Source organism: Stegostoma tigrinum, chromosome 3 (assembly GCF_030684315.1).
Source record: "Stegostoma tigrinum isolate sSteTig4 chromosome 3, sSteTig4.hap1, whole genome shotgun sequence".
Taxonomy (NCBI): Eukaryota; Metazoa; Chordata; class Chondrichthyes; order Orectolobiformes; family Stegostomatidae; genus Stegostoma; species Stegostoma tigrinum.
Genome location: NC_081356.1, coordinates 133,146,394 through 133,174,112, shown reverse-complemented (window position 1 = coordinate 133,174,112; position 27,719 = coordinate 133,146,394). Strand labels below are relative to the sequence as shown.

Sequence of the window (27,719 nt, the reverse complement as noted above, 5' to 3'; positions counted from 1 at the left end):
GTTTGCAGATGACACAAAGGTCGGAGGTGTCGTTGACAGTGTAGAGGGCTGTTGTAGGCTGCAGCGGGACATTGACAGGATGCAGAGATGGGCTGAGAGGTGGCAGATGGAGTTCAACCTGGATAAATGCGAAGTGATGCATTTTGGAAGGTCGAATTTGAAAGCTGAGTACAGGATTAAGGATAGGATTCTTGGCAGCGTGGAGGAACAGAGGGATCTTGGTGTGCAGATACATAGATCCCTTAAAATGGCCACCCAAGTGGACAGGGTTGTTAAGAAAGCATATGGTGTCTTGGCTTTCATTAACAGGGGGATTGAGTTTAAGAGTCGTGAGATCTTGTTGCAGCTCTATAAAACTTTGGTTAGACCGCACTTGGAATACTGCGTCCAGTTCTGGGCGCCCTATTATAGGAAAGATGTGGATGCTTTGGAGAGGGTTCAGAGGAGGTTTACCAGGATGCTGCCTGGACTGGAGGGCTTATCTTATGAAGAGAGGTTGACTGAGCTCGGTCTCTTTTCATTGGAGAAAAGGAGGAGGAGAGGGGACCTAATTGAGGTATACAAGATAATGAGAGGCATAGATAGAGTTGATAGCCAGAGACTATTTCCAAGGGCAGAAATGGCTAGCATGAGGGGTCATAGTTTTAAGCTGGTTGGTGGAAAGTATAGAGGGGATGTCAGAGGCAGGTTCTTTACGCAGAGAGTTGTGAGAGCATGGAATGCGTTGCCAGCAGCAGTTGTGGAAGCAAGTTCACTGGGGTCATTTAAGAGACTGCTGGACATGTATATGGTCACAGAAATTTGAGGGTGCATACATGAGGATCAATGGTCGGCACAACATTGTGGGCTGAAGGGCCTGTTCTGTGCTGTACTGTTCTATGTTCTATGTTCTAGATGGATGACTAGGGGTCATGGCAGTTCAAGAAGATAGCTCAGTACTGCCTTCACCAGGGCAGTTCAGGATAGGCAAAGAATGCTGGGCTGCCCAGTGATGAATGGATAAGAACATCACCTGCAGTTGACTCTGGAGACCCTTTCAGACGTAGTTGTTGGGGAAATATTGATGCACTCTTTCAGAGGTTACTCATGTGAATGCAGCTACACCTGGAACAACACCGGACCCACAGCAAGGATTCTCCCGGAAACAGGAGGCTAAATTGGGCAGCTTGTTTCCTTTAGTAAGGTGCCCTTCAACTATCCAATATCCAAAGCAGATCCCAATAATCACAAACCCAGGCAGACATTCTGCAGTAATCAATCCTGGAATTCTCTGCCTGAAGGCATTATGGGTCAACCCATAATGCAACCCGACCGGATTGTAGTGGTTCAAGAAAGCAGCTAAACACTACATTCTCAAGCAACTAGGGACAGGCAATAAATACAGGGCCCAGCAAGCAATGCTCACATCCCCCAAATGTACAAAAAAATGTTGCTGCAAAACATGTGACTATCAACACATGCAGTTGTAGACTTGCTTACCGAGCCAATGTTTGGTTGTAGATGTTTTGTCACCCTGCTAGGTAACACCATTACCTAGCAGGGTAACAAAATGTCAGCAACCAACCACATCGGCTTGGTGAACAAGTCTACAACCTCATCCACAACCTGAAATACAAATCTTCTCAAAAAATTTATCAATGCATGCCTTGATTAAGAAAATGCTCCAGTGTCATTTTGCTGATCTCTTTCAATAAAAATCAAATCCATGAATCCACAATTCTTCAAAGTCAAGTCCACAAAAATGTTTAAATATGAAGCCTTTATAATAATTCCACTCAGTGAACAGAGATCAGTTATCATAGTGACTGCAACAAACATTGAACCAACTGAACAGTCCACTTTTGGATTAGAGTCCCACTCAGCTCAAATAGTGAATCGCCTGGCGTAAGATCAGTGCAGTTGGCAAAATTATATGACATATCAAAGAGCTAGCGTCTGCGCAGTTGATGCATGGTTGGATGAAATTGTGACAACTGGCTCCTCTTCCACATCATGGGCCCAATTCATAATTATCACTGGCCAACCATGAGAGACAAAGAGAAAATATTAAAACAGCATTGGAACAGGCAGTGGTTCAAAATCAAATTACAGGAGTTTGCCATGTTGTGTGATAAACGTAACATTGTGGAATAGCTTACATACAGGCACCTGCACCACGGACTGAGTTCCAGGCTAGAATGTAAATTAGGTGTTCGGGGGGCTTGTAAGTATCATCGTTCCTTGGGTTACATTGTTCGGCGCCTTTTAGATCAGTATTGGTATGGTCAGTATTTTCAGGATGTGATAGTCTAGTGGTATTATTGCTGGATGGCTAAGCCAAAGACCCAGGTAATGTGCTGGGGATCCAGATTTGAATCCTGTCATGGCAGATGGTGCAATTTGAATTCAATAAAATTCCGCAATTAAGAATCTAATGGTGACCGTGAATTCATCATCAATTGTTGGGAAAACCCCAACTGGTTCACTAAAGTCCTTTAGAGAAGGAAATTGCCATCCTTACTTGGTCTGGCCTATACATGACTCTAGATCCACAGCAATGCGGTTGAATCTTAACTGCCCTCTGGGCAATTAGGTTGGGCAATTAAATGCTCTCTTAGCCAGCAAAGTCCAAATCTCACGAATGAATACATTTTAAGAAATCCTCTAAGCCTTTTCTTCCCCATTTTATATATATATGCTAAAAATTTTTGGTGCTCTGTATTGTCTCCAGACCTCACCACAGTGTTTGCACCCCCAGGTCATTTTGTTTTACAAGGAATCATTTCACAGAATCACAGAAATCTTACAGAAAGAGGCCAATCATCCCATTGTGCCTGCACTGGTTTTATGCCTCAGTTGAACCTGCCTCCATCACCTTTCTAGGCAGTGCATTCTAGACCGAAAAAACTTGTGGTTTGAAGAAGTCTTCTCTCACATTGTCCTTCTTTTGTTTGCATATTGTTTTAAAATATACCATCTCATGAGATTTTCTTTCTTCAACTATAAAGATACAAAACAGCATCTGACTTTGTTTCCCAGCTGTGTGCCTCTTTTCTGCAGCTCTATGGTGTCTTGCAGTTCGTGTTTTTCATCAGGGTTTCTCAGAGACAACATTACCCAGTCTAATAGAGATCGGCAAAACTATTCTGGGCAGGAGTGAAAAGAACAGGGTGGTCATTATGGGAGACTTTAACTTCCCTAACATTGACAGGAAATATTATAACTCTAGTACGTCGGATGGATCAGTTTTTGTCCAATGTGTGCAGGACGGTTTCCTGACTCAGTATGTCGAAGGGCCAACAAGAGGGGAGGCCACACTGGATCTGGTACTTGGTAATGAACCAGACCAGGTGTTTGATTTAGTGGTAGGTGAGCACTTTGGAGACAGTGACCATAATTCGGTTATGTTTACTTTAGCAATGGAAAGGAATAGGAACATGCCACAAGGCAAGAGTTATAGATGGGGGAAGGGCAATTATAATGCGATTAGGCAAGGCTTAGGAGGCATAGAATGGGTTAGCAAAATGCAGAGAATGGGGACAATCGAAATGTGGAGCTGGTTTAAGGAACAGATACTGCGTGTCCTCGATAGGTATGTCCCTGTCAGGCAGGGAGGAAGCGATAAGGTAAGGGATTCGTGGTTTACTAAAGAAATTGTATCTCTTATTAAGCGGAAGAGGGAGGCTTATGTGACCATGAGACGACATGGTTCAGATGAGGTGATGGAGAGTTACAGATTAGCTAGGAAGGATTTAAAGAGAGAGTTAAGAAGAGGAAGGAGGGGACATGAGCAGACATTGGCAGGTAGAATAAAGGAGAACCCTAAAGCTTTCTATAGGTATGTGAGGAATAAAAGGGTGACTAGGGTAGGAATAGGGCCAGTCAAAGACAGAAGTGGGAAGTTGTGTGTGGACTCTGTGGAGATTGGAGAGGTGCTAAACGATTATTTCTCATCTGTTTTCACTGAGGAACAGGAGAATATTGTGGAGGAGATGACTGAGTTCTGGGCTACTAGAATTGAAAGGATTAAGATTAGTAAGGAGGAGGTGTTATCAATTCTAGAAGGTGTGAAGATAGATAAATCCCCTGGGCCAGATGGGAATTTTCCGAGGATTGTCTGGGAAGCTAGGGAGGAGGTGGAGGATCCTTTGGCCTTGATCTTTGAGTCCTCATTGTCTACAGGTTTAGTACCAGAGGACTGGAGGATTGCAAATGTTGTGCCCTTGTTCAAGAAGGGCAGTAGGGATGACCCAGGTAATTATAGACCTGTGAGCCTTAAGTCTGTTGTAGGAAAAAGTTTGGAAAGGATTATAAGAGATAGGATTTATAATCATCTAGCAAGCAACAATTTGATTGGAGATAGTCGGCATGGATTCGTCAAGGGCAGGTCGTGTCTCACAAATCTCATTGAGTTTTTTGAGAAGGTGACCAAGCATGTGGATGAGGGAGGGCAGTTGACGTGGTGTACATGGGCTTCAGTAAAGCCTTTGATAAGGTTCCACATGGTAGGCTATTGGAGAAAATACAGAGGCCCGGGATTGAGGGAGATTTAGCAGTTTGGATTAGAAACTGGCTTTCTGTAAGAAAGCAACGAGTGGTGGTTGATGGAAAATATCCAGCCTGGAGTCAGATCACTAGTGGTGTGCCTCAAGGATCTGTTTTGGGACCACTGCTGTTTGTCATTTTTATAAGTGACTTGGACGCAGGCATAGGTGGATAGCTTAGTAAGTTTGCAGATGACACTAAAGTCGGTGGAGTGGTTGACAGTGTGGAAGAATGTTGAAGGTTGCAGGGAGATTTGGATAAACTGCAGAATTGGGCCGAAATCTGGCAAATGCAGTTTAATACAGATAAATGTGAGGTGGTTCACTTTGGGAGCAATAATAGGAAGGCAGAATACCGGGTCAATGGAAAGATTCTTGGTAATGTAGATGTGCAGAGGGATCTTGGTGTCCATGTACATAGATCCCTGAAAGTTGCCACCCAGGTTGATAGTGCTGTTAAGGCGGCTTACAGTGTGTTAGGTTTTATTGGTAGAGGGATTGAGTTCTGGAGCCGTGATGTCATGATGCAATTGTACAAAACGCTAGTGCGGCCTCATTTGGAATATTGCGTGCAGCTCTGGTTGCCCCATTACAGGAAGGATGTGGAAACATTGGAAAAGGTGCAGAGGAGATTTACCAGGATGTTGCCTGATCTGGAGCTCAGGCCCTATGAAGAAAGGCTGAGGGACTTGGGTCGGTTCTCAATGGAGAGAAGGAGGCTAAGCGGGGATTTAATAGAGACATACAAGATGATCAGAGGATTAGATAGGGTGGACAGTGGGAGTCTTTTTCCGAGGATGATGACTTCAGCTTGTACAAGGGGGCATAGCTACAAATTGAGGGGTGATAGATTTAAGACAGATGTCAGAGGCAGGTTCTTTCCTCAGAGAGTGGTAAGGGCGTGGAACGCCCTGCCTGCCAATGTAGTTAACTCAGCCACATTAGGGGCACTTAAACAGTCCTTGGATGAGCAAATGGATGATGATGGGATAGTGTAGGGGGAGGGGCTTAGATTAGTTCACAGGTCGGTGCAACATCGAGGGCTGAAGGGCCTGTTCTGCGCTGTATTGTTCTATGTTCTATGTTCTAATAGAGTTTCAACATTTTGTACTCAGGAAGGGTCTCCGGACCTGAAATTTTAACTTCGATTTTTCCTTCACAGATGCTGTCAGATCTGCTGAGCTTTTCCAGCAGCTTCTCTTTTTCTTAGAGCTTGAACTTTGTTGCTTAATTGACACTACCACCATCACCACAATCACAGTACTACCTTCACGAACAGCCCAGCGAACCAACCTCCTTTACAACATAATAACAGGCAGTGCCTAGAGTAGGGGCACTGGTCAAAGTTCAAAAACGATGGTATCAAGTCTGATTGGTTCTCTCAGAAATAAGGAAAGATACCACCACAAATTCAAGACCACTCCTCAAAGCTGTGAGGGAACTAGGAAGATTAATTTATCAGTAGTCATACCACAGGTTGTAACTGAAGGATTGGTTCTGAATGTTTGTGTCAGATTTCCTTTACAAGCATCAATGATGACAGCAAAAAGACGAAACTCATGCTGACCTTCAGGATTCAGGGCGTTCATAAAATGGGTGATAAAGCTTACTGTCCTGAGATTTCTCAGAAAGGAACTCTCTGTGAAAAAAGTGCAGAAGCATTGTTGAAAGGAGAGCACAAATCACCAATCCAAAGACAGTAAAATAAAACAAAGAACTGCAGATGCTTAAATGGAAAGAAGAATTGCTGGAGAACTTCAACAGGACTGCCAATATCTGTGGGGAGAGAAACAAAGTTTCAGAACTGTTCTGAACTTGTTCTGATGAAGGGTCACTGGACTCAAACTGTTGACTCTGTTTCTCTTTCCATGAATGTTTCCAGACCAGGGAGGGCGGGGGTGGGGGCTGTAATTATAGGATGATTTGTTTAACAGCTATTGATGGAATAAAGTTCAAATCAGTTTTTAAGGAAATGAAAATCTAATCAAGCAAAGTCTGCATAGCTTCATGATAGAGAAATTGTGTCTGACTCATTTAGTAGAGTTTCATGAGGATGTTTCAGCAGAATGGATATAGGAGAACCAGTAGATTTAGAACCAGAAGGCATTTGACAAAGTACCTCACAAAAGGATAAGTCATAAGAGCTCAAGCTATTTGAGGTAATATATCAGCATGGATAGAGAATTGGCCAATGGACAGGAAACAGTGAATGGAGTTAACAGTTTCCTTTTCAAGAAGGCAACCTTTGACGAGTGGGATTCCACAGGGATCGCTGCTGGGACCATAACTGTTTACAAGATACATTAATGATTTGATATGTTAATATCCTTGAAAGTTGCCACCCAATTTGACAGGGCTGTTAAGAAGGCATACAGTGTAATAAAATGTGAGGCTGGATGAACACAGCAGGCCAAGCAGCATCTCAGGAGCACAAAAGCTGACGTTTCGGGAAGTCAGCTTTTGTGCTCCTGAGATGCTGCTTGGCTTGCTGTGTTCATCCAGCCTCACATTTTATTATCTTGGAATTCTCCAGCATCTGCAGTTCCCATTATCTCAGGCATACAGTGTGTTAGCTTTTATTAATAGAGGGATCGAGTTCCGGAACCAAGAGGTTATGCTGCAGCTGTACAAAACTCTGGTGCAGCCGCACTTGGAGTATTGCGTACAGTTCTGGTCACTGCATTATAAGAAGGATGTGGAATCTTTGGAAAGGGTGCAGAGGAGATTTCCTAGGATGCTGCCTGGTATGGAGGGAAGGCTTACGAGGAAAGGCTGAGGGACTTGGGGCTGTTTTCATTAGAGAGAAGAAGGTTGAGAGGTGACTTAATTGAAACATATAAAATAATCAGAGGGTTAGATAGGGTGGATAGGGAGAGCCTTTTTCCTAGGATGGTGACAGCGAGCACGAGGAGGCATAGCTTTAAATTGAGGGGTGAAAGATATAGGACAGATGTCAGAAGTAGTTTCTTTACTCAGAGAGTAGTAAGGGAATGGAACGCTTTGCCTGCAACGGTAGTAGATTCGCCAACTTTAGGTACATTTAAGTTGTCATTGGACAAGCATATGGATGTACATGGAATAGTGTAGGTTAGATGGGCTTGAGATCGGTATGACAGGTCGGCACAACATCGAGGGCCAAAGGGCCTGTACTGTGCTGTAATGTTCTATGTTCTATGTTCTATGGTGGATGGTAGTGAATGTGCTTTAGCCAAATTTGCAGATGACACAAAAATAGGTGGAAATGCAGATTGTGAAAGGGATAAAAACAATTTACAAAGAGATATTCATAAGCAAATGAAGTGTCGATAACGGAATGGACTCCTCACACAAACACAGTGGCTACAAGAGCAGGTCACAGACTAGGAATACTGCAGCAAATAACTCACCTCCTGACTCCCTAAAGCCTGTCCACCATCTACAAGGCATAAGTCAGGAGTATGATGGAATACTCCCCAGTTGCCTGGATGAGTGCAGCGCCAAAACACTCAAGAAGCTTGATACCATCCAGGACAAAGCAGCCTGCTTGATTGACACTACATCCACAAGCATCCATTCCCTCCACCACCAATGATCAGTGGCAGAATGTGTACTATATACAAGATGCACTGCAAAAATTCACCAAAGATCCTCAGACAGCACCTTCCAAAGCCATGGCCATTTTCATCTGGAGGGAAAGGGCAGCAGTTACATGGGATCATCACCACCTACAAATTCCCTCCAAGCCACTCACCACCCTTAATTGGAAATATGTCTTTGTTCCTTTGATATTGCTGGGTCAAAACCCTGCCTCCAGCAGCGGTTCAAGACGGCTGTTCACATCACCTTCTCAAGGGGCGACTAGGGAGGGGCAATAAATGATGGTAAGGAGCAGGGGCATGCAGTTGGTGCCAGAGGCTCATTGCCATAAGATGTGATAAAGTCTAGTGTTATCGTTACTAAACCACTCAACCAGAGTATGAGTTATATTTGAATTCAATAAATTTGCTATGCTGCCTCCAGAATGAATGGTGATCAAAAACTGTGGGATTTATATAAAACAGCAGCTGGTTTACAAATGTCCTTCAGGTGATGTAATTTGCTTTCCTTACCAGATTTGGCCTGTGATGGGCTCTGGTTCTACAGAGCATAGTTAAGTCCAAATGACTTTTTGTATTATTCCTTCTTGGAATAGCTCCCTGTCCTGTGTCATATGGGATTTTGGAACGTGAGTACTGTTGTCAAGAGCAGCATTTAATCCATTCCTTTGGAATCTAGCAATGATCTGCCATTGTGTCAGACCTGACTCAGGGGTTGCTGTCACACTTCAGAGTCAGAAGAGCCTGGTAACTCCTACTGCAGGTTCTTGGGCAGATACTGGAGGTTGAACAGTGCATTGCAGTGCAGTGCTGAGGGAGAACTGTCTGTTGGAGGGATCTGTTAAGTAATATGTCAAGGATCTGCTTCTCTGAATGATTTCTGAATGATCTCATGACCATTATTTAGAAGAATAGCAAAGGCCTGGCATCCTGGGCAACATGCGTCTCTAAAACTACATCAAGAGGACAGATAACAAGGTGTAGAGCTGGATGAACACAGCAGGCCTTCATTTCTGAAGTTGGGTCTCGACCTGAAATGTCAGCTTTCCTGCTCCTCTGATGCTGCTTGGCCTGCTGTGTTCATCTTGTTATCTCAGATTCTCCAGCCTCGGCAGTTCCTACTATCTCAAGAGAACAGATGTTTGGTTGCTGTGCACAATTTGCTACCATATTCCTAAATTCCAGCATTGTTTGTACCTCAGAAGTGCTTCGTTGCTTGCAATGTGCTTTGAAACATCCAGAGTTTGTAAAAGCTGTTCTAAATCTACGTCTTTCCTTTTCTTAGCAAGCATACAGATACAGGTATGATTGATATATCACATCAGATTACATTAGAATAATATGTAAAGTTTAGGAGTTAGTGAATCCCATGATCCTCCTTGAATTTGATCTGGGAAACCGTTTTGCCTCAGTTACACAGGTTCAGTACTTACTGTGAACACTGAATCCTAATGTGTTTTCACAATGGCTGCATAGGTCACATCAGCTGGAAAGATATAGAAATCAGAGCTGATTATAGTTATAATTTCAGTTTGAGGGTAATTACAGGAAAGAGAAAGAGGAATTTCAGCCCCTTCAGCGTGAAGGTAATTACAAGAAAGGGAAATATTTACTGCAACAGGTGTACATTTCTCCCCTCACTCTCTTTATGACCATTATAAACACATTGGCAGAATCAAGTTGTTTGTCTGAGAGTCACGTATCATCCAATGGGTAAGTAGAGAATCTGTTTGCTTTCTCATTGGTGCAGAAAAGCAACACCCCAATTAAGCTGAACAGGTTGATTGACCAGCATTGTGGTGAGAGTTGGGGCATGGATGTCATACGATCAAACCACCTTGATTCAGTCACCCACAGCTGGAGTCCCCAATAACTGGCACTGCCCCACACATGAGAGAATGAGCTTCAGGAGCAGATGGAGGTGGAAAGGAGAGAAAATTAGGATTGTATTTTGAAAGGAAAAACTGACTCACTTTCTCCTGAATCAACAACTGGGAGAGTCTGGCCACGTTGAACTGAAAGAAAATAGTCTGTTAGTAAAAATGTGTATATTTTAAACATGTAGAAATATCGCTATGTGGAAAAAAGTTTGTAGCTGGTTACCTTTTTTGTTGCTGTCAAACATGATGCTGGCATAGGTACAGGAATCAGGCTGAGCTGTAATACAAACAGTATCTTCTCTGAAACTGAGATAATAAGGTGTGGAGCTGGATGAACACAGCAGGCCAAGCAGCATCAGAGAAGCAGGAAAGCTGATGTTTCTGGTCTAGACCCTTCTTCAGAAATGGGGGAGGGGAAGATAATTCTAAAATAAATAGGGAGAGAGGGGGAGGCGGACAGAAGATGAATAAGGGAGAAGATAGGTGGAGAGTGACAGACAGGTCAAAGAGGCAGGGGTGGAGCCAGTAAAGGTGAGTGTAGGTGGGGAGTTGGCAGAGGGGGGGAATAGGTCAGTCCAGGGAGGATGGGTGGGTCAAGTGAGCAGGGTGAGGGTGGTAGTAGGAAATGGGGGTGGAGTTTGAGGTGGGAGGAAGGACGGGTTAGGGAGGCGGGGGCAAGTTGGGCTGGTTTTGGGATGTGTTTGGGTGCAGGGGGATTTCGACCTCCACTTTGAAACTGCCTTGCTTCATCAGCTTTCTTACTCTAGAATCAAAAAATCTTTCAGCAATAATGGATCTTGTAGGTGTGGATGACCCAAAGTGTCTGCAGATGGCTATGGATAAGTTAAATGAGTGTGCAAAAACTTAGCAATGAATTGTATTGTGTGAAAATGTGAATTTATGCATTTTGTAGTAAGAACACAGGGGCTAAATATTATTTAAATGGAGAAAGACTGCAAAAAATTGCAAGTAATGTAATATAGAAGGCTGTATGAATGAACACAAAAAGCTAGCAAATGGACTGTTGGCCTATTTTGACAAAGGGATTGTGGTGTAAAAATACAGAAGTTTCATAAAACTATACAATATGAGAAACAGAGAAACTAGGAGCAGGAGGAGGCTATTTTTCCTTTCGAGAGTGCCCTTTCGAGGGTGATCCTCTACCTCAAAGCCGTATTCTTATTTTCTCCCCTTGATGCCTTTAAAATATAAAATGTATCTGCCTCCTTTTTGAATTTGTTCAGTGACCTGGCCTCTAAAGCCTTCAGTGATAGGGAATTCCACAGATTCATTACCCTTTGAGTCAAGAAATCTCATTTTAGTCTTAAATGGCTTACTCCCTAACCTGAGACTGTCTCCTGGTACTACACTTCCCAAACAGGGGAAGCATCCTTCCTGCATCTCGTCTGTCCAGTCCTGTTCAAATTTTATACATTTCAATCAGATCCCCACTCATCCTTCTAAACTTTTGCGAATATAGACCCATGTGAACCTCGTAAGTGATTCTGCTTTCCTTGGTATTAGCATTGTGAACCTCCTCTGCACTCCCTCTATGGCAAGTATATCCTTTCTCAGATAGGGAGACCCAAACTGCACATAATATTCCAGACGTGATCTTACCAATGCCCTGTACAACTGTAGTAAGATTTCCCCCCTTCTGAACTCAAATTCTCTTGTAATGGTGGCCAATATACCATTTCCCTTCCTTATTGTTTGCTCCACTTGCCCAAATACTTTGATTTTCTGGTGTACAAGGAAGCACAATACTCTTTTTACATCCACACTTCCCCATTATCACCAGTAAATAACATTTTTTCTTTTTGATTTTCATACTGAAGTGTATAACTTCGCATCTAGCCACTTTGTACTATGTCTACTATGTGTTTGCCCACTTGCTCATCTTGACTAAATCACCTTGAAGCCTCCTTGTATCTTCCTCACAACCCACTCAGTTTTGTCTCAACAGCAAATGTGGAAATATTGCATTTAGTTCCCCAATCAAGATCATCTATATATATTGGGACTAGCTGGCGCAAAGCACCAATCCTTGTGGCACCCCACTAATGACTGCCTGACACTTGGCAAAGACACATTTATTCCCACTCTCCATTTCCTGTCGGTCAACCAATTCTTAATCAATACATCACCCCCTTTCCCATGTGCCGTAATCTTTAACCCCTTAATTCGGAGCTTATCAAAAGCCTTGTGAAAATTCAAATAAATCATGTCTCCTGGTTCTCCATGATCTATACTAATTAAATCCTCAAAAAACTCTGATAAATTTGTCAAACATGATTTGCCTTTCTTAAACTGGTGCTGTCTAAGTATTCTGTATCATATTATTTATAATAACTTAGCACTTTCCTCAATATTGATGTTGGACTAACTGGTCTGAATTGTTTGTTTCTCCGCCCTCCCTCATCTTTTAAATAGTGGGGTTAAATTTTGCCACCGTCCAATCTGCAGGAACTGTTCAAACATCTTTAGAATTTTGGAAGCTGACTATCAATGCACATAGTTTTTCAGGACTTTTTCCTTTTAGTACTTTGGGATGTTGATTATCAGACCCTAAGGATTTGTCAGCCACGGTTTCTTTCTTCTCTGAACTAGTTGTCAGGATTCAGACAATCTGGTTTAAATCCACTCCAATAGCATTAGCAAATCTTCCAATGAAGATGTTAATCCTGTCCAATTTGTACAGGTCCCGCCTTCTACAGAAATGGTTCCAATGTCTCAGGAATATAACACTCTTTTTCACTATCTCTCCAGCCATGCAATCATCTGTTCTATATTTTACTATAAACACAATTGCACAGCATTTACTATCTTTGAAGCCCTGTTTTCCAATTTTATACCTAAATGCCTGAAGTCTGCTTGTAGGACCTCATTTCTCTTTCTTCCTTCGTGGACCATGATCTCTGGCTGTTCACCCTTCCTCTTCACAATACCTTGCAGCCATTCCATATTGTCCTTTGCCCTGTCACCTAGCAGGCAACACACCATGTTGAAGTTAGGTGTCTGACCACAGAAATGCCTGTCTACTCACCTCACTAAGAAACACCTTACCAGTATCGCTCTTCTCCCACCGCCGCTGTGCAGCTGGACCACCCACAGAGTCATGTCCTCGGATCCAGTTGTCGTCTACAGAGGGATCCTCCACCAGCCTCAATGTTTGACAAAGCCAAAACTGGTTTATGAGTAAGACACACTCACGGGATTCCCTCACTATCTGCCTAGTCCACTTCTTCTGTCTTGACAGTCACCCATTCCTTCCATGCTGGGAATTCCTTAAGCTGCAGGGTGACCTCATTCTGAAACCGTGCTTCCCTTAAACCTCTCTGCCTTGTGAATATACATCACGTCCCCAGCTGTTGCTTAGTTGCTCTAGCTGTTCATGCCTCTTATGCAGTCCTCCAGCTACTAGACTAGGATGGGTGGTTAAGCGTTGTGTACCATCTATTTGACTCCTTTGACAGCACCTTCTAAACCCATGACCAGCTCAAAGGAAAAGAGCAAGAGAGGGACGGGAACATTATTATCTCCAAGTCAGACAACATCTTGAGTTTGTTCCCTTGGTAACTGATACTCCTGACACTGTAAACAGTTTCTCATAACCAACTATAGCAAAGCCATGATTTGGCATAGCATGATGAAATTTAGCCTTACCTTTCTCTGCTCTAAGACTCTATTATTTTTAATAGTAATATGAATATATATAAATCCTAGGAGTTGAACAGTTTCCCAGTGCAGCATTAAACACTCCTTACTCAGGCTACCAGGCTCATGATAAAATCAGATCTTAAAGACGTGGGGGAGTAGGAGTGGTCTCAAATTATATATTTTCTCATTATAAAAGCAGGCAATTACTCACGGTCTTCTGAAGCACTGATGGTGAATCTCTTGCCACCTTTAACAAAGACAAAAAGTTCTGTTGGTTCAATGATGGAATCTGAATATCAATTAGGCAGCAGCTCAAAACCATGAAGTGAAGCCATTTACCTGTTCTGTTGTTGTCAATCTCAACATAGAAGCTAGAACCGTCCTGATCTGTAACACAAACAGGAATGATAAGGGGACATTCATCAGCAAGTTTATTCTTAGATATCAGCAATGGCTTTGTGAACACCTCATATTACACTGAGTTAGAAGGTTGTGGGATCAATCCCCACACCAGAAGCTACATCATTCAAATTTAGGCTAAGGCTTCAGAGGAGTACTTATGGAGTGCTGCAATGTCTGAAGTGTAATCTTCCAGATGAGATGTTCAAGGTAGCTCTAGCCTGCCTTCTCAGGCAGATGTGAAAATCTACAAACTGGTGACTTCAAAGGGGAACAGAGGAGCTCCCTATTGTGTCCTTATCACTCATCTCTCAACCCAGATCATTGTGTCCTCACCAACACACATCTCTCAGCGCACATCATTAAAATACACAGTCTAAGTGATTGAATACTATGCTGTCTGTAGGACATTGTTGTTCACAAATTGGTTTTTGCGTTTCTACATTACAAGAATGAAAATAATTGCATTTATATTGCACCATTCACAACATCAGGAAACTGCATGACCTTTTTCAGCAGATGAAGCACTGTATTTTTATATATGTAGTCATTAATTGGTGTACTGCAAATTGTACTCAATACCCCATCTGATGAATGAAAGCATGCTGTATGCCTTCATGATTACTCTATCGACCTGCGTTGCCACCTTCAGGATACAATGGACCTGAAACCCAGATCTCTCGGTGCATCAATTTTCCCCAGGGCTTTTCCATTTACTGTGTAGCACGCTCTTGAATTGGATCTTCCAAAATGCATCACCTCGCATTTGCTGGATTGAACTCCATCTGCCATTTCTCCACCCAACTCTCCAATCTATCTATATTCTGCTGCATTCTCCCACAGTCTGCCTCACCATCTGCTACTCCACCAATCTTATGTCATCTGCAAACTTGCTAATCAGACCATCTATACCTTCCGCCAGATCATTTATGTGTATCGCAAACAACAGTGGTCCCAACACGGATCCCTGTGGAATATCACTGGTCACAGTTCTCCATTTTGAGAAACTCCCTTCCACTACAACTCTCTGTCTCCTGTTGCCCAGGCAGTTCTCTATCCATCTAGCTAGTACATCCTGGACCCCATGCGACTTCACTTTCTCCATCAGCCTATCATAGGGAACTTTATCAAATGCCTTACTGAAGTCCATGTACAGATGCTGCACAAAGACTGGCCGTGAACAGCTCGAGACAGCAAAGGCTGGGCCAAGCTAATCATTCAGCCAGAAGATTCAGGAAATCAGAAATGGTTATTGTCCAAGAATCCATCCAGAGTCAGTGACTGGGGAGAGGATTTTCATCTCCATTGCTTGGACAATAATCGAAAGACCCTGGTCACATCCCTTAATGGAAACCCACTGCTTTTCACTCAGTTACACCGATTGGTGTGCAAGTTAAAAAGTGCATCTATCAAGGGGTTAATCTGTGTAATCAGTGCGAAGGGTCAGCGTTAAGGTTACATTTCAGTTAGGGTTAAGGATAGTTTTTTGACCAATGCAGACTCAGTGGAACTGAAGGGCCTTATCTGTGCTCTAGATCTTTATAAGTCAATGTAAGCCGCACCTCCATTTCCTACCTACCACGTCATCCCACCTCCTTGACCTGTCCATCTTCCCTGGACTGACTTATCCCCTCCCTACCTCCCCACCTATACTCTCCTCTCTACCTATCTTGTTTTCTCTCCATCTTCGGTCCGCCTCCCCTTCACTCCCTATTTATTCCAGAACCCTCTCCCCATCCCCCTCTTTGATGAAGGGTCTAGGCCCGAAACGTCAGCTTTTGTGCTCCTGAGATGCTGCTTGGCCTGCTGTGTTCATCCAGCTCCACACTTTGTTTTCTAAGGAATCCCGCTGCCTTGATGCTTCACACTCTCTCATTTACAGTGTGGGAATTGGACATTGATTGATCAGTTAGAGCACAGTCAGTACCTGGAGCAGTTGGCTGCTGGGCCTGATCAGTCCTGGGAATGCTGGATGAACCTGGGCCATTCCTGAAAAACACACAAGGAACATAAATATTCTGAGGAAATGAATTGCATTCTCTCAGGTCGCAATGAGGAGCCTTCCGCTTGCACATCAATCCCCTGCTCTGGTTATACAGGGAACAGATGCCTTAAGATGATGAACACAGCTTATACATTGAAACATATTAGAAATTGTAGATGCTTGGATTTAGACACATTCATAAATGCCCCCCTTGAATAAGTAATCACCAGAAACAGTCTTGCCTTGGCACGAGAATGTGGCTGGCACCCATAGAATCCAAGGTGTAGTCAGCAGCTGTAATTCAAGGACAGCTGCAGAAACTGTCAGGAATTACAGTGAGTAATGATCCCAGGAATCTCTATTTCAGCTTTGAGCAACGACTTACAGAGCAGGGATGGAGAGTATTGGAGATTTGAGGAAAATTCCTGCACGGGATTCTCATCTGCTGTAACTTTGGAGGAAGTTACAGGGCTTAAAAAGTGGGGAATGATTAGGACGATCTTCGCTGATGTGTTTGCATTTCAAATACCAAATTCTCACCTCAATTCCCCTGCTTCCAAGTAGAAATTCAGCTGCTTGGACAGCAAGGAAGAAAATAGTAGCGTTCACAAAAAAATCCCATTTTATCCTCAGCACTCAATGCAAATGATAACATTTCAATCTTTTCAATCATTAAACATTCATTACAACTCAAAGTAGCCACTGTGATAAAAATGAGCAACATTTTAGTTTTACATGAGGATGAATTGAAGGTTGATATGGGGAAGGGTGACCGTAGGTGAATCTGGAGCTGGAGATTTGCACATAATTGTAAATTGACAAATTCTGCGCATTCACCTCTTAGTCTATTAATCACTTTCCCACGCTGAGTTTTCAAGCCCCTTCTTAAAAGGACAAACCACATTAGCAGCCTATCAGCATTCTGTCTGTGAGCAATAGATATTTAATTCAAATCTGAACCATGCTTGTATCAATCACTAATTATCCTACCTTTTCCAAGGTGTGGGCCATTTGATTTGCAGTGGAGCCCCTAAAGAGACAAAAGGGACCCATAAATATTTTGTCAAATTATGAACAATTTGTGCATTGTCTCAAAAGTTGAAAGTATCTCGAGTAAAGTCATTCCTTATCAATAATATATACATATGACAGCGTTAGATATGGACATCTTTAGAAAGTTATATCACACCGAAATTACAATCACTAGAGAAGTAGCCCTGTGTAAATCATCGAAGCCGTGGGCTAACACCTTCCTGGATTCCTGTTGGGCTTCATGTTAGGGTCTTTAAAGTAGCTGCTGGGAAAGTTGAACAATTGGTTTAAATTTTCCAAAATTCCCTTATTTTAGGATAGGTCCCAGTTCAAAAATAGCAAATATATCTTCTGTAGTCAAAATGAGAGGGAGGTAGTAATCTGGAAATGACAGGCCAATCCACTTATCTGTGAGAGCAAAAATATTAGAAGCTAAAATTGAAGACATTATAAGCCATGTTGAAGAATTCAAGTCAATCAGGCAGTCAACAAAGTGCTATGAATCTTGTTTAAACAATTTATTGCAGTTATTTGTGGAAGTAAGTTATGTTGCAGATAAAGGATAACATTGAGTAATTTGTGATCATATTTCCAGTGGCATTTAGCAGCCTAATAAATAGGAGCAGGAGAAGGCCTTTTCAGCATGCTCCACCATTCAATATGACCATGACTGATCATTCAACTCAGTACCCTGAACCTGCTTCCTTAACATACCCTTGGAACCCTTTAGAACTATATTTAATTCCTTAAAAACATTCAATGTTTTGGCCTCAACCACTTTCTGTGGCAGAGAATTCCACAGGCCCACTATTGTTTAGATGAAGGAATTTCTCCACAACTCAGACCTAAATGGCATATCCTGTATTCTTAGACTGTGACTTCTGGTCCTTGACTTCCCAGTGATTGGATCATCCTTGTTGATTTTATGCTATCTAGGACTGCTAAAATGAGATAGGTTTCTATGAGGTTCCCCCTCACTCTTCTAAGCCCTAGTGAATATTTTCTTAACAGATCCAGTCTCTCTTCATATGTTAATCCTGTATACCCAGGAATCAGTTCGGTAAGCCTTTGTTGCCCTCCTGCCATAGTCACAACATCATTCCTCAGAAAAGGAGACCAAAACTACACGTAATACTCCAGGCGTGGTCTCCCCATAGTCTTGTACAATTGCAGCAGGAAACCCCTGCTCCTGCACTGAAATTTCTCAGTATGAATCCAAAGTACAACTGACAGAGACTGGGGTGGTGGGGGGCGGGGGGAATGCCATGAATATAAGGATGATAATTTCAACTTCTCAAACTCATTGATGTTGGCATAATTGAGATCAGGAGTCTGAGGCCTACAATATGCTTGAGACATCCTGCATATTCAATTTGAACAGCCAGGGCAAAAATAGGTCTTAAGGGCAGCCCCAAAACAGAAAAGTGCCTGAACATTGCACCCACTGCACAGGCCTGAAGAGGAGTCCATGTTATCATTCCAATCATAGATATAGCTCGGTTACTCAGACTTTCTGAGCCACTATGTTCATGTCTTTATGCAGCAAATGCTCTAAATCCAATGTAAAAACAAAAACACACAAGGGAACAGTTTTGAATTGGAGCTTTGTTTCTGTTCTACTGAGATAAGAAGTCAAGAACCAGAGGTCACAGTCTTAGGATACAGGATAGGTCATTTAGGACTGAGTTGAGGAGAAATCTCTTCATCTAGAGAATAGCGGGCCTGTGGAATTCTCTGCCACTGAAAGTGGTTGAGGCCCAAAACATTCAATGTTTTTAAGGAAGAATTAAATGCAGTTATTAGAGGGATCAAAGGGAATGTGAGATTCGACAGTGATGGAAGTAGAATGGAGATTGATCCATCGGAGTTCAATAGAATGGGTTTGAATGGTCTTGCTAGTGAAACAGCCACAATGCTAAATCATTCACAAGAAAGTTCAAACGGGAGTCAGATACCAGAGGGGTGCTGATGTTGCTGTAAGGCAACCTTCACTCACCCTCCTCACCCACCATAGACTAATTCAGTGTCTTTAGAGAATGTATTGAAGAGGAGATAGCCAGTGAGGGAAAATTAATCCAGGACAATCATTTGTTGATGTTTCTAACACAGAACCATATTGTTTGATTAAACCTATTCTCAAAAGAACCCACCTCCTTTCTTCTTGATGATGATGAAGATGATGATAATGATGATGACGATAATGAAGATGATGATCAGGAAGATAAATGGATGTACAGTGGGTGAGCCAGTCCTCTTCACTGAAAAATGGTAAGAACAATGTTGGTCAGTGACGTCTCAATGCTGTTTCAGTTAAACTTGTAGCAGGGTTACAAAGCATGTGATTAAATGTTCAAACTGAACATCCTCTGATGGAGTAATCCAGTTAGTCCCTTTCCCCTGTCCTTTCCTGTAAGTTGCTCCTTTCCAAATACTTACCCGCTTGTCTTCTGAAAAATCCCGCTACTGAATCTGTTCCCACTTCTCTTTCAGGCAGATCAGAACAATTCCTGAACAAGGTAGCTGCTTAACTCTGTGACACACAGTATAAGGCCAGATGGATATTTTAAATCGTTCCACAGGGTAGTTCCTTGATCTGGTGCTGACTCACCTGGTATTAGCTAGGGAAACAGTAAGGGCAACATTCAGCTCCAGTTCTCCCTGGATTGAGGAAAAGAAGAATTGGCAATAGTGTCCCCTCCTCAGGGTTACCACACCCCAGATGTTGTTATGAAGGAAGCAAAAACAGAAATTGCTGTAAAAACTCCACAGGTCTGGCAGCACCTGTGGACAGAAAGCAGACTTAAGCTTTTGAGTCCAGTGACTCTTCTGCAGAGCTGAAAGGAGCTAGGAAAAGGTGGTATATAAGCTGTTGACCGGGGATTGGGGGTTGGGAGATGGAGCCAAGAAAGTGATAAAGGCAGTTAAGCAGACAAATGGATGAGCAACAGCACTCCAGGGAGAAAGATACTCAGAAATTTAGGGACCATAAGTAAATGAAAGCAGCCCATGTCATGACGGGGCTTGAGTGTGGTGTTTGTGCTAAGAAGGTTATCTAAGATTAGAGAGAGATCTTGATCCATTGGTTAAATGGGCTGAACCATGGCAGATGGAGTTTAATTTGGATAAGTGCAAAATATTACATTTTGGTAAAACAAAGGCAGGAATTATTCACTTAGTAGCAGGTCCCTCGATAGTATTGTAGGACAGAGAGACCGAGGGGTTTAGGTATGTAATTCTTTGAAGGAGAAGTTCTAAGGAAGGGTCGCTGAACCCAAAACATGAACTCTTTTTTTTCTTCACAAATGTCGACAGACCTGCTGAACATTTCCAGCAACTTTTGTTCTTGTTCCTGTATTTAATTCTTTGAATTTTGCATTGCAAGTAGCCAGGGTGGTTAAGAAATCATTTAGCAGGCTTGCCTTCATTGCTCAGACCCTTGAGTATAGCTACGAAGTTCTAGCTATGAAGAAAGGTTGAGTATATTGGGATTATTTTCATTAGAAAGACAGAGATTGAGGGGGGACCTGATTGAGGTCTATAAAGTCATGAGGGGTATTGACAAGGTAGATAGCAAGAAGTTTTTTCCCAGAGTGGGGGACTCAATTACTAGGGGTCATGGGTTCAAAGTGAGAGGAGGAAAGTTTAGGGGAGTTATGTGTGGAAAGTTCTTTGCGCAGAGGGTGGTGGGTGCCTGAAACGCATTGCCAGCGGAGGTGGTAGACGCAGACATGATAGTGTCTTTTAAGATGTATCTGGACAGGTACATGGATGGGCAGGGAGCAAAGGGATACAGACCCTTAGAAAATAGATGACAGGTTTAGACAGAGGATCTTGATCAGCGCAGGCTTGGAGGGCCAAAACGGCCTGTTCCGGTGCTGTAATTTTCTTTGTTCTTTGTTATTTGTTCTATAGGAACAAAAACAGAGGATGTTGAAAAAGCTCAGCAGGTCTGGCAGCATCTGTGAAGAGAAATCAAAGTTAATGTTTCTGGTCCAGTGACCCTTCCTCAGAACTGATGGTAATCAGGAAAATGTTAGTTTATATACAGAAGGTAGGGTAGGTGGAGGGGGTACGGAGTAAATGATTGGTGGGGATCGAGCCCAAAGAGAGAAAAGAACAGTTGGATAGACAAAGGAGTGGCTAATGGTCTGGCTACAAGGGTGAATAGCTGTTAGTGGAAACTGTTAGTGGCCAACAATTCATTGTGACATGGCAGACTATGTGATAACATAAAGTTCAATATAGATATAGAACATAGAACATTACAGCACAGTACAGGCCCTTCAGCCCTCGATGTTGTGCTGACCTGTCATACCGATCTGAAGCCCATCTAACCTACACTATTCCATGTACGTCCATATGCTTGTCCAATAAGTGTGAGGTGTTGCATTTTGGAAAGTCAAATCAAGTTAGGAGTCTTGTGGTAAATGGCAGGGCCTTAAGGAGTGTAGAGGGAACAGAGAGAACTTGCAGTTCAAGTATACAGTTCTCTGAAAGTGGAGTCACAGGTAGATAAGGCAGTGAAGGTGGCTTTTGGCATGCTGGCCTTCATCAGTCAGCCATTAAGTACGGAAGCTGGGAAGTTATGTTGCAGTTGTACAGGACATTGGTGAGGGCTCACTTGGAGTATTGTGTTCAGTTTTGGTCACCTTGTTATATGATGGGTGTTATTAAGCTGGAAAGAGTGCAGAAGACATTCACAAGGATGTTGCCAGGTATCAAGGGACTGAGGCAGAGGTTTAACAAGCTACGACTTTTCTCTTTAGAGCATAGGAGACTGAGAGGAGATCTTATCGAAGTGTGTAAGATCATGAGAGGCATGGATATGGTGAATGTACTCAGTCTTTTTCCAAGGGTTGGGGAATCGAGGACTAGAGGGCATCAGTTTCAGGAAAGAGGGGAAAGAGTATAAGGGAACCTGAGGAGCAACTTTTATGCAGAGAGGGTGGTAAGCATATGGAATGAGCTGCCAGCGGAAGTGGTTGAGGCAGGTACATTAGCAACATTGAAAAGACATTTGGACGAATACATGGATAGGAAAGGTTTACAACGATATGGGCCAAGTGCAGGGAAATGGATTTAGCAGTGATGGACATTTTGGTTGGCATGGGCCTGTTTGGGCCGAAGGGCCTGTTTCCGCGCTGTAGGACTCGATGATCTAAGGCCTGGTGTGTGGGGTAGGGGTTAGGATATGGGAGGGATCAGGCCCTATTGAACCCGATATTGAATTGGCGGTGGGGGGGTGGTGGCTGCAGGGTCCCCAAGTGGAGATTGAGATGTTGTTCTTCCAGCTTGTGCTGAGCTTCACTGGCCTGAGATGGTGATGTTGGCCAAGGAACATTGTGGTGTGTTAAAATGGCAGGCAACTGGAAGCTCAGGTTGTGTTTAGTGAGCATTACATAGATGTTCTGCGAAGCGGTTACCTGGTTACACTTAGTTTGCCCCATAAAGAGGAGGCTACATTGTAGGCAGCAAATGCATTAGTCTAAATTGTGAGAAATGTATATGAAGTGCTGTTTTTCTTGGAAGTTATGTTTGGGGTCTTGGATACTGAGGTGGGAAGAGGTAAATGGGCAGGTGTTACACCTTCAGCGGTTCCAGCAGAAGGTGCCATGGGGCTGTGGGGGTGTATTGGGAGTGAAGGAAGAGTGGACCGAGATGTCCCAGAGGGAATGGTCCCTGTGTAAGGCAGATAAGGGAGAGGAGGGGAATATGTACCTGGTGGTGACAAGAAAAGACCCTGAGTTTCCAGTTGTCTGTCACTTTAACTAACAGCCCTGTTCCCTGGCCAACGTCTCTGTCTCAGGCTTGTTGTAGTGATTGAGCAAAGCTCAGTGCAAGCTGGAAGAAGAGCACCTCATTTTCTGCTTGGAGACCATGCAGCCCTCTGGACGGTATATCGAGTTCAATAATTTTAGGACTTGAACGCCTCATGTCTTAGCCCCCTATGACACACACCAGGCCTTGTTATCACCTTTTTTGCCATAACACACCATCTATTGTTAGCCACTAACAGTCTCCATTAACAGCTATTCACATTCCCAGCCGGATCATCATCAACTCCCTTGTCTGTCCAACTGTTCTTCATTCTCTTTTGGCCCTATCCCTACCTAACATTTACTCCTTCCCCCTCTCCCCATCCTATGTTCTGCATATAAACTCTAATTTCCCTAGTTACCATCAGTTCTGAGGAAGGGTCACCGGACTTGAAATGTTTGATTTCTTTTCACAGATGCTGCCAAATCTGCCAAGTTTTACCAGCAAACTCTGTTTTTGTTTCTGATTGACAGTATCCACAGTTCTCTTGGTTTTGCTTTGAGTACTGGAGTTGGGACGTCATGTCTGAGGTTTTACAGGACAGTGATGAGGCCTCTCCTGGGGTGCTTTGTGCAGCTCTGGTCACATAGCTGTAGGAAGGATATTATTAAATTGGAGAAGGTTTGAAAAAGATGTTGCCAGGAATGGACGGTTCGAGTTATAAAAGTAGGTTGGAAAGGCTGGGATAACAACAGTGTGGAGCTGGAGGACTCTTCTTCACAGATGGGTCCAGGCCTGAAAAGTCAACTTTCCTGCTGCTCTGATGCTACCTGGCCTGCTGTGTTCCTCCAGCTCCACACTGTGTTACCTCTGACTCTAGCATCTGCAGTTCTTACTGTCTCTGAAAAGGCTGGGACTTTCTTCAATGGAGCATAGGAAGCTGAGTGGTGACCTCACAGAGGTTTGTAAAATCATGAGAAGCATAGATAAGGTGAACAGCAAGGGTCTGTTCCCTAGATGGGGGTGTTCAAAGCAAGGTGTCAAATTTTTATAGTGAGAAGAGTGAGATTTAAAAAGGACGAGAAGCAATGTTTTCACATAGAGAATGGTTTGTCTGTGGAATAAACTGTCAGAGAAAGTGATAAATAGCATCAGGAAAAATCACCCTGTTGTCCCTTTCTCAGGTATGCTGAAGTGCTCCAGCGAGGCTCATGCAAACTGGAAGAACAGCATATCATTTTCCACCTGGAGACCCTGTTGCATTACAACATTTAAAAGATATTTGGTTAAGTACATGAAAAGACAAGGTTTGGAGGGATATGGGACAAATGCAGGCAAATGGGACAAGTTTAGCTTGGGAGTGTAGTTGGCTTGGATTGGTTGAACCCAAGGATCTGTTTCCATATTATATGACTCCATGACTCTATGACTTGGAAGGAGGTGTTTGGACTCTAAAATTACTGAACTTGATATTGAGGTCTAAAGCCTACAGAGACCCTGAGTGGAAAATGAGATGTTATTCTTCCAGCTTGCACTGAGCCTCACTGGAGCACCGCACCAAGCTTGAGGCAGGGATGACAGGGCAATGTGTCCTGATGCCATTTCTGGCACCTCTGTCAGTAACAGATGGTTCATACAGTCTCATTTCTTGCCTTATACTCGGTAACAGCTTTAATACAACTGAGTTCTTTGCTTGACCATTACAAAGTGTAAATAATATTCCACCATCTTGCTGTGGGTCTGGAGTCACATGTAGGTAGGCCTAGGGACAGAATTTACAGACGTGTTGCTGTTCTTTTGCCAACCCTGACCCAATCTCAAGAGCCCATACCCCGCTGCCCATGACCAGACACAGTGATACCCATTATTGAATACTGATGTAACACCCACCCTTGAAAACAGGGCCAGGATAGGTCCCACATGTCTACGATATCTCACACAATCTGATAGACACAGGGAAATGTACTTGCACTGTTGAAACTATTCTTGATTAAGGTATGAACACTTTCATTGCTACCAAGAGGGGCACATTAGATTGTTGCACCTTCTTGTTTGAGGGGATGAACTCAATGTCAATATAACTGGGTTTTTTGGAGATTGAACTGAATGGTCTCTGTGTGTCAGGTCTTTCACTACTGCCATTAGAATGCACCTAAAAGGAACACCATAACAAATTACACTAAACAGTAAAAAACTCAAACTTCAAACAAAAAAGCAAAATAATGCAGGTACTGAAAATATGAAATAAAACTCAAACTGGGGCAAACAACTTAGCAGGCTGGACAACATCTGTGGAGAGCAACAGGGTTAATGTTTCAGTTCAATGACCTTTTGCCAGGAAATGAAATAGAGAGTCCTAATCATTAAAAGTTCACAGAATCATTTATACCCCCTCTGTATACCTTCTACAGGCTGAAGAATGTGTGAAAAGCCTCTTACCATGTACTTGCAGCCATATCTCTTTCTGGATGAGATGCTGAAAATTCTTAGATGCTGAGTCTCTTGATCTGTACTCCACCTGACACAGGTAAGTGTGATTGTCGCTCACTCTCAACTGGTTTATCCTGGTCGAGGCATTTCCGTCTTCTGGGTTTCCGATGAGCTCGTACCGATTTCCACCGTTTACAGTTGCCGATATTTGCTTTGATTGGGCTGTAAATGTAACAATGCGTTGGTAGGGCTCCTTCCTCAACCAGGTAACAGTGGCAAGTTTGGATTTGGGCCAAGGCTCGAAGATACAGGGTAAAGTAACAGTATCTCCCTCTGTCCCACTCACCACTGAGGCACTTCCCCGAGCAGCTGAGGAAAGGACAAACATCAGAATGGATGAGGTCAGTGTGCAGACATTCTCATCACATTTTTGTCAATTTCATAACAAACTGGATCATTCAATACTCTCCATGTATCTCTAATGGTTCTGTCCCAGACATTCTCTGACAATTCTACTGCATGGTAGACTGGTTACTAAGTTTAGATCACAAGCGATCCAGGGAGAGTTAACCACCTGGATACAAAATTGAATTGGCAGTAGGAGACAGAGGGTGGTGATAGAGTGTTGTTGTTCAGACTGGAGACCTTTGAACAACAATGTGCCACAAGGATCGGTGCTGGCTCTGCTGTTGTTTGTCATTTATATAAACGACTCTGATGTGAATATAGGAGGTGTGGTTAGTAAGTATGCGGATAATATCAAAGTCGGTGGTACTGTGGGCAGTAAAGAAGGTTATCTAAGATTACCACAGGATCTTGATCAACTGGGCCAATGGGCTAAGGAATGGCAGATAGAGATTAATGCAAATAAATGCGAGGCATTGCATTTTGGTATGACAAACCAGGGCAGGACTTGCACAGTAAATGGAAGGGCCCTCAGGAGTGCTGTTGAGCAGACAGTCTGAGGGGTGCAGGTATATAGTTTGATGAAAGCCAGCTTGGCAGGGTGGTGAAGAAGGAATTTGAAATGCTTGTCTTCATCAGTCAGCGCACTGAGTACAGAAACTGGGACATCATGAAGCTGCCTTCTTGAGTTGATACAGACCTGAGGTGTAGGGATTACCCACAGAAATTTTCGGGGTGGAGTTTCAGCATTTCAAACCAGCAACACTTAAGGCATAGCGATATAGTAAGAATGGAACCAGGCTATTCTGCATTGACTAACGCACCAAAAATGATGACAGCAAACACAGCCCTGTCAATCGTGCAAAGTCTTCCTGATTAACATCTGGGAGCTGGTGCAAAAAATGGAAGAACTGTTTCACAGACTGGTCAACTAACAGCCACACATGGTCATCTCATGGAGTCATAACTTAAAAGGTCATCGGCACAACCAATACTATCCCTGGATATGTTCTGTCCCACTGGCAGAACAGACCCAACAGAGGTGGAGACACAGTGGTACATGTTCAGAAAATTTGTCCTAGGAGCTCCAACATGAAGTCTCCAATTTAGAGATGACATTGTAAGCCCATTCCACCATAAACTGTAACCTCAGATTTAGGTTAACCCCCTCACAACCATTCCCATCAGGCTGTGAGATCAATGAAGAGAACAGATTAGTATGCAATGAGCAACACCAGACAAATAGAAACAATGTGTTGCCAAAACACTGAAACTACAAACTCCAGGGCGGTGTACTTTTCTAACAGTGGAAACAGCACACAATAGAACCACCTCACAACTAGTGGATCAGATGGCTCCACAGTCCTGATACAGCCAGCACTGAATGATGGTGGACAATTAAACAACTCACTGGAGGTACACATATATCCCCATCCTCAATGATGGGGGAGCACAACACATCAATGCAAAAGGTAAGGCTGAAGCATTCACAACAATCTTCAACCAGAACTGCCGAGTGGAGGATACATCTCAGTCTCCTCCAGAGTCTCCCAGCATCACAGATGCTTGTCTTCAGCCAATTTCATTCACTGCACATCACCTCAAGAAACTGTTGGGGGCACTGGAGACTGTGAAGTCTGTGGGACCTGACAACATTCTGGCTATCATACTGAAGGCTTGTGCAACTAAAATTGCTGCACCAAGCTCTTTCAGTACAGCTACAACATTGGCATCTACACAACAATATGTAAAATTGCCCAGGTATGCCCTGTGTGTAAAAGCAAGGTGAGTCTAAAATGGTCAATTACTGGCCCATCTGTCAACTCTCGATCATCGGTAAAATAATGGAAAATGCCACCAAGAGTACTATTAAGCAGCTCCTGCTCAGCACTAATCTATGCAGTGGCACCTATTTTGGATTCCACCAGGGCCACTCAGCTCCTGACCTCATTCCAGCCTCAGTTCAAACATGGACAAAGGAGTTGAATTCCAGAGGCAAGAGAAGAATGACTACATATAATACCAAGGCCACCATTATTTGAGCATGGCATCAAGGAGCCCTCACACAACTCAA

General features: G+C 43.2%; 1 protein-coding gene across 2 annotated transcripts in view; it reads right to left on the bottom strand.

Moving 5' to 3' along the window:
- Positions 1–1,669: 1,669 nt before the first annotated feature.
- The window catches only part of LOC125451261 (sialic acid-binding Ig-like lectin 12), a 38,074-nt gene continuing 12,024 nt past the window's right edge, over positions 1,670–27,719 (bottom strand). The window contains exons 3-12 of one of the 2 annotated variants that reach the window (XM_059645044.1): positions 25,250–25,609; positions 19,204–19,311; positions 17,012–17,051; positions 15,965–16,026; positions 13,978–14,025; positions 13,850–13,885; positions 10,202–10,255; positions 10,072–10,113; positions 9,532–9,584; positions 1,670–2,015 (exon numbers count right to left, since the gene is read on the bottom strand). In XM_059645044.1, coding sequence (XP_059501027.1) covers positions 9,547–9,584; positions 10,072–10,113; positions 10,202–10,255; positions 13,850–13,885; positions 13,978–14,025; positions 15,965–16,026; positions 17,012–17,051; positions 19,204–19,311; positions 25,250–25,609 — 788 coding nt within the window. In that variant the 3' untranslated portion in view covers positions 1,670–2,015; positions 9,532–9,546. Of the gene's footprint in view, positions 2,016–6,100; positions 6,163–9,531; positions 9,585–10,071; positions 10,114–10,201; positions 10,256–13,849; positions 13,886–13,977; positions 14,026–15,964; positions 16,027–17,011; positions 17,052–19,203; positions 19,312–25,249; positions 25,610–27,719 lie in introns of those variants that run through there. The other variant, XM_059645045.1, reaches the window with a different exon arrangement.